Here is a 19,252-nt window from a genome sequence, read left to right on the forward strand (position 1 = left end):
TCTCTTCTCCAAGGTCCCTAAAGGATAAAGTCTACTGGCTTTAATGATGACTACTTTTTTTTTTATTTTACCTATTCAGTAATCGTCTGCCGTGAATTTGCACAACATTTGGTGGTTACCAGATGACTTTGCTGATCCTCTGACTCTTTTTCCTACTGACACCATTAAGTTGACATTTTTGATTTTGTTGGAATATCTCGATAACTTTGGCTTGCTGAGAAATTTGCCAGACAGATTCATCCGTCACAAAGAACGATGCCATCTGACTTTAACGTTTCTACAACCCTGCTGACATTTGTTGCTTAGATGAAACTAAGAGGTTCCCAGTAATGTTCCCCTCTTCTCTAAAAAAATAAATCAAGGCCAGCAAATTGCATTTATATTTGTTGTGTGGTAAATCATTATATAATCAAACATGATGACCTTGTGAGTTGATGTAAGAGCAGAATATTATAGCTTCATAAGAGCGGATGTCTTTTTTTATTTCATTTCCCCACATCAGGCCTGTGCTTACTCTCTGCCTGCCATCTCCTATTTTTGTATTTTATTTTTATCTGCATGCCATTTACACATTCTAATAAGTACACCTTGGTGATGTTAAGGAGCTTGCAGATCAGACTTTTTCTGAGTTAGCTCAGTATTCCCCTCACACACCTGCTGTGGAGGCTCCATCTGTAAGCTTAAAATGACACTTAAGGCTTTCCTCCGAGTGTCATTCTACCACAGAGCTGAGAGCTCTTCACATTCTGCACATCCCAGCTTTGGCGGAGGCCCTTCCTCCCCCCCCTCCCCAATCTGCATGTCTTCAAAATGATGAGTGTTCTGCTTCTCAGATACTCAAACCTCTCTGCAATGCATCCTAAGATACCTTTTCAAGGGTTTCTGGAGTGCTGCTGTGAATAACTTCTCAGTGGGCTAATCCCACTTCAAAAAGCATGTCCTTGGAATACACTATTCTTAATCCTGCATTCACAGCTCCATGCATCATCTGCTCCCCTGAAACATACAGCATGTACCGCTGTGAAAACCAACCTGCATATGCGATGAGAATTTTTTTTTTGCAAAGGAGATCAATAAAATCAATACTCACGCTAAGCCTGGATGCATATGACGAAAGCTCAAATATATCGCTGTGAAAACACATTTCAGGGATGCAGTGGGTGATGTTAAATCTGCCTTTCAACTGGTTGTGTGACTTCATCAGAGCCTTGGATAGGAATCCTGCCTTATGTGGTGATAGTCACTTCAGTGGCATGGGTAAGGCAAGGATAAACTGACAGCGTAGATTGACAGTGGAGACAGGCACTTCCTTGTTCTATCTTCCATCTCTGACTCAACTTGGAGAGACAGGGCTTGTCTTGGCCTTGTGTAGTGTGGACTAGACACATCTCACTGCACCAGCACCTGTCAAACACAACATCCAAGGCTGATCGCCCATATACAGGGATGCAACTGTGAGGACGTGTCAGCACTTCGTCAAGTACAGAAGCATTATAGAACTGTCCATACTTAAATTCAAATAGGCCGGGAATCATGCATTCAACATAGATAATGTATATACAGCATGTGTGCGTGAATGCATTTATAGTCTATCCCAAGGCTCGTGTGAGCATTCAGTCATGGAGAACTGAAGGAGAATCACATTCACATTACATGTGATGCGATAAAATGCAGGTGGAAAAACATGGCAATTATTTTGACTTGCGCTGGAAATAAAGCCTTAACTCTGCACATACGGCACTAACTATTGTGTTATCTTGCCTTTCCCACTGAGATATGAGCAGATGTGTTTCATCAAAGCAGCCAAAAATAAGTGGGGGGGGGTGAGTAATATTTGGAAAGGAAACAATTAAATCACTGATGGAACAGAGGACAGAGAGACACCACGAGATGTGCTGTTCTTATCAAAACTGCAACTCTATCATGTGTTTATATTGTTCCCATGGTGTATTGTTATGTGACTAACACGACCTGTGCAGCAAAATATGCTCTGCTGTGCATGTTAATCATCTGGTCAGTCATGTAGATGGGTTTTGTTACCTTAGCCTGAGCTGTCACTGAATGATAACATCATGCGGTGCTGACTATGTACATCATAAATTAGAACTAGTGTATTATGTCCTTGTGGCGTAGCCCATATAAATATATCAAATGATCTCTATCATGCGACATGAAGTTCTTTTTCTCATAACTTTCCTAATAGATTGCTCCGTCACAGAGCTATAGACTAATGATATATATCCTTCCCTTTCACTAATGTAAATCATCGGCCATATGTTTCCTTTTTTTTTTCCCCCTGATGAATTCATTGTATGTGCCCACGGATTTTTTTTTTTCCAGTATCAAATCCAAACATCTGCAGGACTAGTATGAATCACAAGGCATCAGCATCAGCAGCAGCAGCAGTCCATCCCAGGGGAAGCCCTTAACCACTGTAAAAAATAGAATGATTACTTCCAAGGAAGTACGAGTGTTCAAGGTCAGAGGTTAATTATGTGGCAGGCATAAACAACCGGTTGCCCACTTCATTCTTGTCGATCACTGACTGCGGAGGTCAAACCGCTGCTCCTCGCCTAGATAGAGGGGTCGGGAGGATCAGCTCGCTCACCAAACATTTGCGCGTCGGCTCGGCTCTGTAACATAAAAACAGATAAGATGAAACTCGCCCAGGGGGAATCGCGCACGTGAGCCAGACTGCGTTCAGATGTAACGCAATGAGACGTCTCCTCGTGAAAACAAAGAGTACCCCGCAGTCATGTGGCTTACAGTGTCTTGGCAGAGGAAACAGAAGGCTTTTTTTTTTTTTTTTTCCAGCTTCGCCCAACATCTGACTGTAATTTAATGAAGGAAGTGGGTGAGATGTGGGGGCAATACTGCTGGGACATTACCTTTCATTCGGCTAATTACGTTTGGGGGCTTTACAAGTGTGAGAGGATTACAAGCTATTAGCAGGCATTTATTTCAATCATTTGTGTGATTTACGTTGTTGTTTGGGGCTGTTTAGACTTTCTGATGCTATTGTATGCACTTATATGAAACTCCTAACTAAAATAAAACGCGTATTTTAATATAATTCAGCTCAGTATGTAAAGTTTTCTTTGCACTCTGTTAAAGAAACATGGATGGATAATGTCCACATGGCAAATTACAATGACCTTCAGCGACCATCCTTTGCAAGATTTGACACAATACTTGTACAGCTGAATGAACTGGAGAGCAGATTCATTGGTCCGGGTGCTCATGCGGCTGTAGCAGGTGCAGGCTGCTGTAGAGGTCAGTGCAGCCCGAAGCGCAGGTGACCCCCTCCTTTTGCAGGCCTTTTCCTGCTCCCTGGACACACCACAGCCAATTTAGCACTCAGAGCCAGCGTTAGTTCCTGACACACAGCACTATTCATTGCTCTCATTATTGTCTGCCTGAGACACTTTTTAGAGAGCGGCGGAGGAGAGGAGTAATGCCAGGGAGCAAGGCATATCATTGGATTGATGAGGGCGTGATGGGAGTCTGAAAGGATTTTATTTTAAGGTTGAGAGCCGTATTTTTAGGAGGCTTTGCACACGGTTAGGAGTCGATGACAACCATGATTAAAGCAAATCAATCATTCTTTTTGAACTCTAATTTTAAACGATATCCTGTTGTCCTGAATGGCTTTGTGCCCGTCGTCGTATGTACAGCGAGTGGACAACACAACACGGTCTCCTTGCAAACTGTTCCAATCCTGTGTAATGCCACTAAATACAGTCTCAGTTGAATCAGCAATGTCCTGGCACGGATTCAAGAAAAACATTTTAAGCTTCGCTAGTGTTACTGCACAGACAGTGGGCTGGATTGCATTTAATTGTCTGCTACTTTTATTGTCTCCATCCACTGTAGAAATCTTTACTCAAACTGGCTTGTTAAATTGTTATAACCAAGATAGCACCGTCCTCATTAAAGCGAAGCTGCAGAATGTTGTTTTACCAAGTTTAAGGCTTTAATGGCATATTTAAATACAGGATGGTAGACTTGGACTAATATCAGTGAGGGAACCTCCTTGGATGCGCGCCTGTAACTGCGTCAAAGAAGCTGTGTAAACCGACTTTATTTACCTGACCACTGGGCTAGCACGTCTTTTTTTTTCTTCCTCTCTCTCTCTCTTTGTAAGTTTCTTTCACCCTCTAGTCTCTTTCTTTCATAGGATCCGGCTCTCCCATCCTCTCCATGCTTATCTTCTCCCCTCTTCTCTACTTTTTTACCAGGTGGATTAACTGCTCTCCCCAAAGTAATCCCTTTTCTCTCACCTGATTTACTGGCAAGTCTCTCTTTCCCCCGCGCCGGTCTCCCAGGGGCTAATGGTCTCTCATAAAAGGAAAGCAAATCACAAGACGGGCTAGCTGTGTTTTCCTCTCTGTGGTGTTTTGTTGAGCTCCGGGCCGGCCTGGCCATTTGCCTTACGTCTGTATTTGAACCTAGTGGTGGCAACGAGGCGGGGTGCGAACTTAAAAGAGCAACAACCGCATCACGTATCTAAGTAAGCGTGATTGTGAAACACCAATGGATTGCTCTGTGTGCAGAGGAGGCGCATTATTCATTTTCCACATATAATACTCAAGAGCTCGAGAAAAGTCTGCAGCAAAGTTTGTGCCATTTAAGTTGAGGCTTCCTCATACTGCTGCAGCATTTACACCCAGAAGGATCTTCATGCAGTTAATGTCGTGACTCTGTTATATCTTATTGTTCACAAGTGGCAATAAAATCAAGTTTCCCTTTTAGTGTTCCACTAAGGCAATTAGCAGAGAGGACATATTCCCTGTGTAAATTATTGTGATGTGAAATGCATGACTGTTGTTTCACAAGGGGCCACTCACACCGGCCTTTTTTTTAATAACTGTGATGTTAAAAATGAGTAGTTCTTGAGGATTAAATCTTGAATGTAAAGATGGATTCTATGATGAGAATCAGCCAGTGTTTCTCTCTATAAGGAGGCTCACTCCAGAGTCGTTTGTATCTGATTACAGCAGGCGGTTGGAAGGTTGAACCGCACTCAAAAATGCATCAATGACAGACCTTGAATAACTGAAACCCCTAACGTTGAGTAATTAGGTCTCTCGCTGCACCAACCAGGCAGGATTTAGACGACGTCAGCTACCTGACCTTGAGCAGATTTCATCCAAATAACAACTATCCAACAAACCTGATCTAGTCTTTTGCTGTTCAAAATGATTTCATCTTGATGTCTTCCTTTCTTTCGTGTATTTGTCATGATTAAAGTGTCATGGAGTTGTTATTCTTTGAGTCAGTTTAAAGCTCTAATCCCTGTTTTGCATCTTTGCAGTCATTTCACAGTTGAGTCTTCATAATTCAAACCATGAACCGCATGGACCCAGTGGACAAATCTTGGGAAGATTGAGACTTTTGGTTTAACGGTTTCATAATAAATAGCTCCAGCGATGACTTGGGAAACAAAAACTGAAAAACAGCCATGCATAGACAAAAACAGACCATCACTAACCGTCCCAGCTATGACGAAATGCAAAAATACGACCTCACAATGAGTTTAATGTTCACAAAACTTAACAGCTGCATGCAGTCTGTCTTTCAAGAGTATTGCTTTTAGCGCCAGCTGCAGAAATTAGCTCTTTTGTTGTGCTCTCTAAAGCACAAGACAGCCTGCTGGCTAGTAAAACTATTGACTTCAGTCTCTCTGAGAATGATGCACTTAAATCTACAAGTTGAGTCACATCGCATTTTAAGGATCGGCATTTTGTTGACTAACTGACAAACAGCAGGGCTTCGCTAACATGGGCTGTATCAGAATCAGGAGGGAGGCGCCACACGGCAGGACAGAGCGGGGCTTTGTTTTGAAATGTTCTCGCTGCGTTCTCACAGTAAACATAAATTTAAAAAAAAACTAAAAACACATTGTAGTGAAGGCTGGATAGAATTCGACATGCGTGCTTTTGTGTCCAGGGTGAGCAGATATTCTCCTCATGCATATCAGATCAAGGAAAACAGAACAGGTGCGTGTTAAACCTGTAGAACCGTTTTTTTTATACCCGATGCTGCCTTTTGGGAAAGGTTTTACGGCTCAATTTCATCCAACATCTTTTCACCCAAATATAGTTGTCTCGTGGGTCTCCAATGGATTTTTGGGTGAATCACAAAACATTTCTCATTCCTCTCTCCCTCTGTGCCGCTCTCCCTTTCTTTTATTTCACTCTAGTTATTTATTTATTTTTATTCTTCTGCTCTGCTGCAGATTAAAGATGCTTCTAGTCACAGTACCTCAGTGACCATTATGCCTGAAGACCATGACTGCATTTCTCTGGAGCATAAGACATCCCCGGGAAAAAAAAAAAAAGAAGATATATTTTGAGATACTACGAATGTGCCTAAGCGACTATTATACATGTTGTAGATAAAAATCTCAGAGAGATGGAGCGCCGTAACAGACTTACTCTAATCATGTTTCACTTTCTTAAGCTTTCTAAATCTCAAACCTAGTTACATATTCATGAAGCCAAAATGTACCTATGAGTCACAGAGAGCTCAGGGTCTGTTTTGGAGGATTAAAAACGTCTTGTCGCAGCCACGGGGCCAGTTTGGATATCGTTAGAAATGTGTTCAAAATTGTTCAAAAGTTCACCATTTTCTCCTTTTCCTCACCTTTCTAAACCAGTAATTTCCTTCTGTTAACTGTAACAGAACAGAGTGCAAACGGTGTGCGATGGGTGGGGTTGGAGCTCCGTCACCTTCCGTAATTGGTTAGATGAATCAGTCGCGGGAAAAGCTGTTCCGGAGAGCAATTACAGAACAAAGGTGACTGTACGCTAGATGATCATTCTGAGATAATTCATCATATTCTGCCCTATTCTGTTTCTGTGATACTCCAATGAAGAGGTGGAGGATATTTAGCAAAATTACAGCCATCTGTGCGAAATTGCGTGTCACTGCTGTTTATCGTAGGTATTTGCTAACACTACGTATGTGAATGAGTCCATCTGCGCTTCATCTGACTTGAGCAAAATGCCATAAAAATTGTTAAATGAAATAAATCTAATGCTGGCTGGGTAAGAGTTGCTCGTCTCTGGTAAGCGATGGCGAACAAGAACAAGTCTAAACTTGGCACATTATTGAACAGAACTTTGTTTTTGTTTTTTTTTCCCCACAAGACAAACTGTGTATATGAGGAAATATTAGTTAGATAGCATAGTTTCTGCTACAAAAAACTCTCCATTCAAAGGCTTGCTCATGAATAATACATGACTTTTGTTAGTTATGCTGCTTTGGCTGGATTATTGGTGTAAACAGAGTCAAACAGGCCAACTTGACAAGTTTTTAATTGACTTTCTGCAATTTTTAGCATTGCTGCTTTTCTTCGCTTACTGGCGCAAAACCCATGTGGCCATTTGCTTAACAGCCAAATACTATTTCACTTTTCCTTTTTTTTTTTTTAACAAATTCTCAAATAAAGTATGATCATTATTTAAAAGCACACTATGCTGATTGTTCTTTGGAAACTTGGACTATGTTGTAGCATGAACAGTCTACTGAGAATTTGATTTATTCGTTTCAAGAAACCGTCGTCTTTGTGAGAGTTTCCACGGCCGGGCGGAATCAAGTAACACACACACACAGAGAAAATTCAATACCACCGATGCATTTTAATAAGGATGAACTCTTTCTAATTGCCTACATGCCTGCTTCAAACAAATGAATGCACCTTTTTTTTCTTTCTTTCTCTCTTTTCTTTCTTGGCTCTTTCAGATATTAACGAATGTGAAAGGGACCCGTGTAAGAACGGGGGCATCTGCACGGATCTGGTGGCCAACTATTCCTGCGATTGCCCAGGAGAGTACATGGGCAGGAACTGTCAATACAGTAAGTGCTTGTGTTTCTTTTTTGTGATATTTGTCTTTCAAGTCTTTTACAACTTTCTATTGATTTCAGCAGCACACCTGATGCTGCAGGTAATTGCACGGTTGGTAGTATTACCCAGGCAAACTGATCGATCAGAGACAGTTTGATGGTGAATCCCCATAAGGAGCGTCTATCCTTTTTTTTTTGCTCAGTAGATAGTGCACTGACCTTTGATTAAAAGTTATGCTACAAGTTTATTAAGTCTTGAGAACATTTCAGAGTTTGGGGATTTTTTATTTTTTTTGCACTACCTAATATTATTTTTATTGTAGTTGTGAAGCAATATTTAGATGTTGTAAGTGAGTTCAACAGATCACTGGATGGTGGTTGCTCATTGTTCATGCAGTGGGTGGAAGGATGAGCTGTCAGGTGAAGAGGGCTGATAATTGTAGGAGCCACCGTGTGCTCAGTGTGCACCAATGCACGTATGAATCATATGCTTGGGTGAAATCAATCCATACCCTGTCTCTCATCCCCCCTCTAATTGATAAGAAGAGGTTTAGAGCCCTTATTAAGTACATCACTATGGAGCTTCTCTTATGCTGAACGTTATCGGTGTATCCTAACATCCATAAAAGTTAATTCACTTTTTTTCCGTTTATCTGTCAGAAATGACAAGAAACAATGATTGGATTCCAGAGTAACACAATCAAACATCATAGTAAATGAATGGACACATGATTCACACTTTGTATTTGCAAGTCCTCATGTTATTTTATTTTTTTCCAATGGTTGTATGGAAAGAAGAAACACCAACGCTCAAAGGGGCTTCATGTGTTTGTTATGCTATTGTGGTGATTTCGTCTGCAGTCTAGCAACATATTAGGATTATTTTATCCGTGGACTTGGAGCCGTGAGCCAACCCTCCCTGAACTGCTATTCACAAATTAATTCACGAGTACCGCAGTCGGGGATATTTGAACAAGAGAATTTTTTCGAAAGGTTTAGGGGTAAGAGTTGCTTTTATAAACTGGATGGCAGAAAGTAGACGGAAAGGAGTCGAGAGGTACAGCCTGAAAAATTAGATTGGATTTGTGAGTGAAAATAAATTAAGCAGTCTTGCTGAATGAATATGTGCGAACCGTCGTCATTTGTGATTATTTAATTCCACCCCTTTATATAAACTCATTGTGTACAGTGTGTTATACGACCATTAATGTAGCTTGTTATTGTCAAAGTGCAGTCTGAGTATTGAGGTGCTTTATTTCAGCTGTAAACACATTTGACATGAAACAATGACCACAAGGTGAAAGTTCTGACCCCCGCTTTAAACGGATGGTGTTTACACCTACAGCACGTGAACTGTATAGAGATCGTATACCATTTATACATATTCCCCAAGAGTAAAGAGGGCCATAAGTCCTACACTGCTAACCTAATATATACGCCAACAACTCCAAACACCCCTAAAGCTAGAAGTCAGGGCTATAACCTTGCTTTATTTTTGTTTCATTTAAAATTCAGTGTGCTGGAACACAGCCAAACATACAGTCCTAATATTTTCAACTGTTTGTTTCCCAAAAAAACAAAAAAAAAAAAGACAGAACAGAAAAGGAATATATCACAAAATCCACAACATGAATAAAGACATTACTGAGACCATCACATTTTCAAAACTAAGTAAACAAAAGACATTCAAAATAACCAGCAGGATATTATTAGCTTCATGTACCAGCTTTCTGTCACCAGTTTCAGCTTCATTTTTACAAGAACAATTGATGTTGAGTTTGAATAGAATATCCCACTGATTTGCAGAGTGGGGATTTATGAGTGACAGAAAAACAAATGATGATCAAAATCAGTAATCACAGTTAGTGCTTCTCATGGCGAGTCCTTAAATGTCCTTAAATTTCAACTTTGCACATTTAAATTCATCATTTTTGTGCCGTTACTTGGCTTCCAACAAACATAGTGTGCACAGAACAGGGAAAAAAAATAAAAAGGTAGAATGCCTGGAATACCAGAACTCGTCATCTCCTCTGACTTCTTCCTTCAGCCCACGTTGTGTGTGTGGGCAAGTCCTGCACATATCGGCTGTGGCAGATTAAGCAGCTGTACATTTTCTAGATGTTCCATACCACACCACAGATCAGCGTGAGAATCCTACGTGGAGGCAGCAGCAAGGGTTCGGACCACTGGCTGTCGGTTCGGTGATTACAGAGCCTTCAGTATTGATTTCCATGATCCAATGGGAAGCAAGAAGAAGAATCATATCTATTACTTGCCAGAATAAATCCTTGTAAAATATAAAATTAAGAGAGATAACTCTTGGCACAAACGGCCTCAGCCTTTCTGCTGAAACAAATTTGCGATGGTTATTGCTGTAATTGCCCAGAAGCGTTAACGCTTTCAGACATTAATGTGGGTTAAATCATCGGTTAAAGAGTCGATGCTGAGGGAAGGGGATGACTGTCCAAAAAGCATCTTTGAGCATCAAAAACTAAATCAACTCAAGTACACAAAGTTTACCTTGGACTTATTTTCACCCAGATATATCAACTAAAACCCAGTAGCTCTGCGTGGTTGTGTACTACAAGCTAACCCCAGTAATATATTACTGATAATTTTCTTTTATCTTGTTTGTTTCATTTATCTTTGTATTTAAGTTAATTTATAATACGACAGGGATCAGTGGTTCTAAACACTGTTTGTATTTGTTACTGATACTGCAGATATATCAGTATGAGACAATAAATGACAAGAAGCTGAGGTACTAATCTGCTAAAAATATGCTTTAAAACCCTCAATATTCTTTAGGTTATCTACCAGAAAGCACAAATGGGCTCCTTTTTCAACTAATTTGATGGAAACTTGTCAAAAATGTAAATTTATTTCATGGGCTGTGGAGAAAGTTTATATTGGCAGATACTTAATTTTTGGATTTTTTTAAAGCTAAAATATTAAGATCGTTATCGACCTCAGAAAATCCTGCTCTGGTCATTCAATAATTTACATGAAAACATGTATGCCTGCACTTTTTGTTTGTCCCCTTTAATCACAGTTGACTTATTTTTTAATTAAAATAGCAGCCAGCGTGCGCGTACAGGTGCGTTTGCTTCAGTCTCATTTGTCACCTGCAGAACCTCTGTTGTACGGCTGCCGTCTGTTTTGACTGTTTATTATTCTTTTCCTCATCCCCCGGTTCTGCTGCATGCTCATTAGTATTGGTGTGCTGGCATTAATTTCAGTGGGGCACTAATTTGTTTAGGCTGTAGGTAGGGCTTGTGGGAGATGGATTCAGCTGTCACATCACGGTGGTGCTGGTGTTAGTGATGTGTGCTGTCTGAGGGCTGATGTATGCTCAGGGGCCAGCAGGGCAAGGCCCGGGGGCTGACTGCCTCTGCCGCTCTGACGGACGACTGGCAGGCAGCTCGTTAAGAGTGGCCCATCATTGCCACAAGGTGAGAAGGACCGCGGCTTTGCAGCAGTGTCTTGTCACAACATCCGCATGGAATATGTTACAAGAGAACTGCCCAAGAGGTACAACATCTAGACAAATATGATATTGTGTTGATGCAACATCGCACCTCCATCCGTAACGAACCCTAACGAGGAAAAAAAAATACATTCCATCTCATTTTGGAAAGTTAAATTTTGGTGATGTGCCATCTGGTGCGTGTGGCAGAGAAGCATGTGTGACCCTAACAAATGGAAAGTCAGGATTCATTCTGCACACTGTATTGCTTTTTGTGATTTGCACCTGATACGTTCTTTACATTTTGTCAGGAGATGAAACGCTTAACTCAAAGAACGTCGCTTTGACGTGTCTGAAAAAAGCTCATTTTATTATCTACATGCAGGAAATATGATAATGTTGTGAAAATATATAAAAGTGTTTGTGTTTGAAAGCTGTTAGATAAGATAAGATAAACTTTATTGATCCCTCACCTGGGTAATTTACATGTTACAGCAGCTGAATACAGATAAGGCATGAAAGAAGCAGAGACGATATACCAGGCATGATGAATTTACATATGGACATGTGGAGATATAACTCGATGAAGTGACACATGTACAGGTATGGCATGGGGGATAACGTACCCACAGTTCTGTTACTGCAGTCATTAATGTTACTGGGGGAATAGACTGATGTTATTACACATAAAGAACTGTAAGAGAACAGTGTTGTTGATTGATCTGAAGATGTTAATGTTAAAATTAACCTTCTCTGTGTCTGTAAGCCTGACAGACCTGTTCAAATACCTGCAGAATCTATAGTTTGGTTTTCCTCAGACGAATATTGAACATGAGGTGCCATTTCTGATCGACACTTCTCTCAGATATCGTTATGCTGCCCGACATGTGTTCCTGTAACTTGTGGCGCTAGTGAAAGTGATGCATTTGCCCTCAAACATACCTTCCAGCTTCAAGAACAAATATTATGTTTCATAATTAGAGCTGAAGAAGGAGAAAAATATTTTTATTGGGAAAGAAAATGAAATTGAATCACTTGCTGTCTGACCCAATGAGTGTACGGCTGAGTCTGCACAACATCTGTTCAAACACTTTGAGCTTCAGGATGGATTCCTGATGGACTGAAGAGAAACAACAATAGTTGGAGGCATAGCCTCTTTTAACGAAGCGGGACAAAATACTTTTTAACTATGAATGAAGCAAATTAATTAACAGACAAGTATTGGCCCTGGAACTGAAATGAAAGTGGAAGTTGGATTACTGTAGCAGTTTATTTAACACAGTAGTGGTTTGGAAGATCACAGCCTACACGCTGGTAAGAAAAGCCTTTGGTTTAAATCGCTATAGCACGTCTAAAAATAAAAGCTGTTTATCCTCAGCAAGACTTTTTGAGAGGTCCAAATTAAGTTCATCCACCAGATTTCAGAAATTCAGGAGCTTCTCTGAGCTTCTAGCAGTAGGCTACTGCATCCACCTACACCGCCCTCTAATCAGACTGGAAGCGGTGAGTCACATACAAGGAAGAACTAGTGAAGCGAGAGTGATTTACCATACTGGAATATATAAACACATCTCTGTTAGTGCACACACACACACACACACACACAGATCTACTCTTTGCTCTCTTCCAGCCTCCACTCGATCCCCCCGGACTGTCCTCAGACATTACTCACTGTCTTCCCGGCTCCCTGTTGACTAGAGCCCCACTGCTTTAGCAGCTGGAGAAGTCGTGCTAGGGTTGTTTTCATTGTTCCATTCTTTTCTGACTCTTGGCTTTCTTGTGTGCTGAAAGTCTTCTCACAGCTCTCAGCGCTGCCAGTTTCATTGTCTGCTTGCTTGTATGTGTGTGTGCGCGCCTTTTTTTTTTCTGTCTGTATGTCAGTACTAGGTTTGAAATGCTTAGATGTTTTGTTTAAATGGTGAAGGCAGCAATACAGCTTTTAGGTGACCATTGCTCCAGGCTTCCCCTGAAGGCTGCTTTATACGTACACTTACAGTTCAGCCGGCATCAGCAAGCTGTGGCTCTGGCTGAAGTCTGCACTTGACATGTCTTCTTCTTTTTTTGTTGTTGTTGTTGTTTTGGGACACTTCAGAGCTTTTTTTCTTTCCTACATCGTGCCTTTTCGGCTTTTTTACACGTGACTATTTAATCATCCGTGACGAGAAACATGCAAATGGGAGAAATGAAATGAGTTGATTAAATTTTAATCAGACACACCACTGTTCACAAAAAGGAGTATAACAAATTCCGCTTGTCCTCTGTTTATTGCTCTAATCGCTTGTATCCCTGTTGTCATTAGGAATAAACAGCAAGCAAGAGCAGAGGAGGACAAATCCCTCCCACATCATTCCCCTCATAAGCCGGATGCAATTGTGTATCAATGAGTTGGAGCACATCATCAATAATCATCTTTACTAAATCATCATTCTGTGCACGGCAGAATAAACGTGAAGCACGCTCCTTCCTCTGCCCGTCACATGTGTTTGCTTGCTGATGTTATGCAATAACAAAGACCGCGGGGAATAAATTACGTTTTGCGAGACGTCTGAGGTTTATTTTCAAACTCATGACTTTTAGATCTGATAGGGAATTAAATTAGACAGACTGCCAATGCACATCCTCCTGCCATCAGAAAACACCCAGTAACATTCCTCAGACTTACTAAACCATTTAACCAGTAGGAGCAACTGGGAAGTACCCCCCACCCCTCCCCAACACATTCAAGCTTTTATATCATGAACAGCTAAAGTACTTTTCTCTGCATCCAGAGGAAATAGCGCTAGAAGGTGGTAGATGCTGAATTATACAGTATCCTCTGCTGTCATGTTCAATTAGATATTTGAAAAGTAAAAATCCTCCCGCTATATTTCTTTGCATTTAAGTCAACTCTATGGCTGACGTAAAAAATCTAATTAAAATTTCAGCATCTGTCACAACTAATTCAGCTTATCTTGAGAACAGCTGCGATGCTGCTTATGTCGGTAGTTGCGTTGCGGTTGCCAGAAGAAGTGCAGTGATGCAGGGAGTCTTTGCATTCTGACTGTTTTCTAACCAACTCCGCGTCACCTCTGCTTTGTTTTCCTTCATCTTTACAAACTACGCCGAGTCAATTTCTGACCAATTTCATGTGAATAAGTTGTATATTACAAGTTAAGGTTTGCATGATGAGGAGATGAGGGGACAATTTTAGTGCAGTTGTGCAGCTCTTACACATTTTATTCAGGCTGGAGAAATGCCGTTGCTCGTGCTGTGTTTACTGTCTGAATGGACGCATGCCCGATTCCATTTACCTCAGCGTTGTGTTTCATGTGTTTTCTATTATTATGAGACTTCCCAGTGCACTTTTTTTTTATTTCTAATGGAAACACAAAGAAGTACTTGTTTGGAGTACCATAAATTGTTTATTGGATGAACATTGCTAGAATCCTTTTCAACCACAGGTATGTTCATTAAAATGCATTTGATGTGCCTAGACATACCAATTAGGATTAATGGTAAGTACAAAACTGCTTAAAGAAAGCGCGGCGCTTATGTGTTAAGACACTGCTGTCATGGCTGTGTACTTTAATGGTGCAGCCGCTAAGATATTTAAAGCTGTTGCAAGAGCTTGTTGACTTTTGGGATAACGCCGTCCAGAAGTGGCTTCTTGGGAGGAACCCCCGAAGGCTCGGCTCTCCGGAGGAGATGAAGGAACAACCTGTTTGTCCGTCGAATGTGGGCAGCATGAGGGCAGAGAAGGAGTCCTCTTGTTGGCAGCTGTGATTTTAAAAGGATTTTATCCACATTGGCAACATCAGGAGAGCCCTTGTTATGGATCAAAGCAACATTTATAGTGAGAGAAAGGAGTCCGGATGAAGGTAACTGATAACCTCAAAGGCAGAGTATTAACAGGAGGTTGCAACAAAAGATACAAACAGCGAAGAGTGGAAGTAAAGTTGCAGTTTTAATGTCTGCTGTAGTAGAGAGCAGTAGAGCAACAACAACAACACGGAGACATTAGAGAGAGAAACAACAAACTGCGGAGGACAAAATCACTGACCTCACACAATGCAGTGTTTGTGGTATTTTTGAAATTCTATAAGCATTCCATACACTGAGTTGCACACATTTTATTTATTTTTTGACTCATCTATCTCTTCCTCCCTTTTTCTTCCCTCAGAATGCTCTGGACCACTGGGCATGGAGGGTGGTATAATCTCCAACCAACAGATAACAGCCTCCTCCACCCACCGCGCTCTGTTCGGCCTACAGAAGTGGTACCCGTACTTCGCACGCCTCAACAAGAAGGGCCTGGTCAATGCTTGGACCGCTGCCGAAAATGACAGATGGCCGTGGATCCAGGTAAAGCACAGTCGCACCGCAGTCGACATGCAAAGCCCGGTTCAGGGCCACGTACAAATGAATTAAGATAAAGGCGCAATCTTAAATACAGAAGCTCCTTTTTTTTTTTGTTTGTTTCATTTTTGTGGATTTAAATGGTTTATCTTGACTTATTTATAAGCTGCCTACTGTATGAAACCATTTGGCTGCTGTTGGCGGTTAGCACAAATAGCTGACGGTGTAAAAATGCAGCAGTTTTGAGTTAATTACAGTTACTGTAAAATTGATGGCTATCTTACTGGTAATAAAGAGCCATAAAAAGTGTAAGCAAGGGGCCAGAACAGATGCAGGTTTAGTCATGTGTGAGGAACAGTATTAAAAAAAAAAAGGGCCAAACTGATGTGTGTCTCTTTGCGGTGATGATTTTTTTTTTAGCATTTGCTCAGTTGTGCCATGTCTTGTTTTGACATTTACTTGTGAAACGCTCAGAATCGTAACCGCATTGGCACTGTACTCTTTGTCATAAGGTTCCCTAGCAACACAACTATGCTGCCGAGCATCGCAATCATCCAATGCAATTAATGATTTACTTTTTTTGTGTGTGTTTTGTAAATTGTGATCTACAAATGACCGTGCTATCAGGAGAGAGATTTTGATGTTTAACAGTAATTTTCCTGTTTAATTAATTGAATTCGACAATCCACCGCTTCTTTTTGTCCCTTTTTACGTACCCTGGGGCGTTTCTATAACCACCTAGAGGGCCTTTATCTGTAACAACCATATAATTGTGAAATGAAAAGAAACTCCACGTTGATGGCAGCAAAGCAGTGATACACGAAACTCTCCTTGCACTCGCTTGCTTTGTTAAAGTCAGCCTTCACGCTGTGCCATTAGTCAGTGTTTATTGTCAAAGAGCTACATAGACAGATCGATATGATGGATTACCTGCTGCTCCTGATTTTTTTTATTTTTTTTTGCACATCACACCCCTGTTATTCTGTCCTCATCAGTCCTGCCCAGTCCGGATCCCGCTGCTTTTTTTTAATTTGTACTGTTACATAACTGTAACCCTGAAAAACCCCGTGTAGTTTCACCGCATCAAGCAACCGTACAAGTCATAATATTGAATCTTCCGCACCTTCCTTGCCTGCGGGGCGCACGGCCCTACGTAGAAATGATTTTCTGGATTTATGTAGAGCAAACAGTCACACATCAAGACCTCGAGCGGAAACAGCTGCAGCATATTCAGCAACTGTCACATGATGTGTAACTGTGATGTATGCATTTGCCCTTAACTCCAGTTCTCTTCCAAGGCTCAGGCAATTCCATAGATAGAGCTCCCAGATGCGAGAACAATACCATCGTGAATTGTAAACTAATTAATTATAGAGCGAGTTAATGAACTATTAGTTTTTGTTTTTGTTTTTACCTTTGAGTCATTACTGTGATGACAGACAATCAACTTTGAAGCACCGCCGTTGCCAGACACATGATGCACAGTGAACCGTGAGCAAAGCATAATAGAAAAACATACTAAGCTGTGACAGCATGATGGAGAAAGTGAAGCTGTATGTAACAACAAGAGAATAGTAAGACAGGGCCGAAATGGGTTTGTAAAAAAAAAAACAACAAAAGAAGAAAAAGAGAGAGAGAGAGAGAGTCAAAGAAACAGCCGGCATGAGTGAGAGAATAGGAACCTGGCACATGGAGAGGGTGAGGAGAACGGGACATAAAACATTCAGGCGGTTTGTTTGACTTTAATGATGCCACGTGGGATGCTGCACAGGATGCTGTAGGCATTGTGTGTTTCTACAAAGGGCCGGGATAATTGGGACGTTAGTACAGAGGTGTACAGTCGTGTCAGTGTTTTGGGATTATGCTAAGGAGTCAGTGGCGCGCTTTTTGTTGTGTGTGTGTGGAGTGATGCGGCGTGACTGTTTGCATGTCTGTCATGTGCAGCAGGTTATACCGGCAGATGACAACACCTATCAACGTAAGGGTTCGCATTTCTCTGGCTATCTGCTAAGGTATTTCCTGCTGCAGTATGTATTTACTACGTCTTTGGATGCCAGCCAGTTTTCAGCACCTTCCCCCCCCACCTCCCTAAACCAAATGAATCAATCATAAACAAACATAGAGCAACGTAATTTGAATAATACATCACAGAGTTTCACACAAAAGCATGCAAACACCGACTTGTGTTTATGTAGGCTCATGTGCTTTTCATCGGAGCGTGTGCGAGCTTGCCACCGTTCACACATCTGTGTAGTGTGAGAATACGAGTTCTCCACAGCCTCACCACGTCTAGCTCACACATAAAATTGCATTTGAACACTCAAGGGAAATATGCTGCCGGTCTCACCAATATCAGCAAAATATAGCTTCAGCCGGCTGTGCTGAAAGAATGAAACAGTACAAATCACTTGTGAAGGCTAAGAGGGCCTATACATATTTTAATGGGAGTTAAGCAGTTAATGACATGAAGTTTGGTCACATTTTTTGGCATGTGCTGATATTTATCAAATTTTTTTTTTTGTTGCTGCTGCTGTCTGGGGAGCTTTTCCGCTTTCATTTCAGTGTAACCATATGTTATTAAAACATTTGTACAGCGCGGTGCGGTTGAAATGTGACCCTGACAAAGGCTTTTCTAGCTCAGTTTATTTTATAATCACAGCAGGACCGCATGGCACCGACTGACTAAAGCCTCTGGACATATGCACGTGCATTTTTGCACAGCGACTCTGAGATTTCCTACTGAAAGCATGTCCTCATATACAAATAAGTCCAGATTTGAGGCGCTAAACTTGCACCTTTAACACTGAGAGCAATAAGCCGATGTCTGCTGTGAGTATTTCATCAGTCTGTAGCAGGTATATTTGCCTATTTCTGGTCCAGCTACAGCATGTTAGTGGTGTTTAGGTCTGTTTTTTTTTTTTCCTATGCCATTTAAATCACTTATCTTGTCCGTATGTGTAAACACAGTGATAACATGCTGGCGACTTGCTGGATGTGACACTGGATAATTTTTAGTTCTAGGGGGAAAATTGGTTTGGAGGTCACTATTATTATATATTGTATAAATATGGCAATAAGAGGTAAAAAAAATACTGAATAAATAAACCTATTGTAAGTTCAATTTGCACATAGAGATGAGCCGTTTTAAGTGTGTCTGCGCACGTGTGCATCTTTTACACAACAGTGCCACGGGGCTCTTAGGTAGTTTCAAGGACAGTCTAATTGTTACAATGCTGTTGCAATTCCCTCTACACTTCTGATCTCAGTGTATAATCAACACAAGGCATATTTCGCTTTATACGCTCTTGACCTTTGTGCGTCCGCGTGTGTGGGTTTTTTTGTTTTTTTTTTGAGGTCTTGCTTGTTGGTCTGATTATATGTGGGAATAATTAGAGGTCTTAATAATATAAATGACTGGAAGCTAGCCATTGTGTAGTCGCTCCCATTTTTTTTTTACTAGAAGGCTGTGGCTGTAAATAGATGTGCTTTGCGTGTTTGGTTTAGACAGAGTAAATGGGCTCTGGAGAGCAGTGAACGGGAAAAATGTATTAAAATTTAAAAACGTTATTTCATGTCGTTCTTTATTGTTTAGCGGGCGGCTTT

General features: G+C 41.0%; 1 protein-coding gene across 2 annotated transcripts in view; it reads left to right on the forward strand.

Moving 5' to 3' along the window:
- Positions 1-19,252, forward strand: part of edil3a (EGF-like repeats and discoidin I-like domains 3a) — a 104,063-nt gene that overhangs the window by 49,728 nt on the left and 35,083 nt on the right. For both annotated transcript variants that reach the window (XM_008285498.1, XM_008285499.1), the window contains exons 4-5: positions 7,747-7,860; positions 15,474-15,655. In XM_008285498.1, coding sequence (XP_008283720.1) covers positions 7,747-7,860; positions 15,474-15,655 — 296 coding nt within the window. The remainder of the gene's footprint in view (positions 1-7,746; positions 7,861-15,473; positions 15,656-19,252) is intronic.

Source organism: Stegastes partitus, unplaced genomic scaffold, assembly GCF_000690725.1.
Source record: "Stegastes partitus isolate 25-593 unplaced genomic scaffold, Stegastes_partitus-1.0.2 Scaffold404, whole genome shotgun sequence".
Lineage (NCBI taxonomy): Eukaryota > Metazoa > Chordata > Actinopteri > Pomacentridae > Stegastes > Stegastes partitus.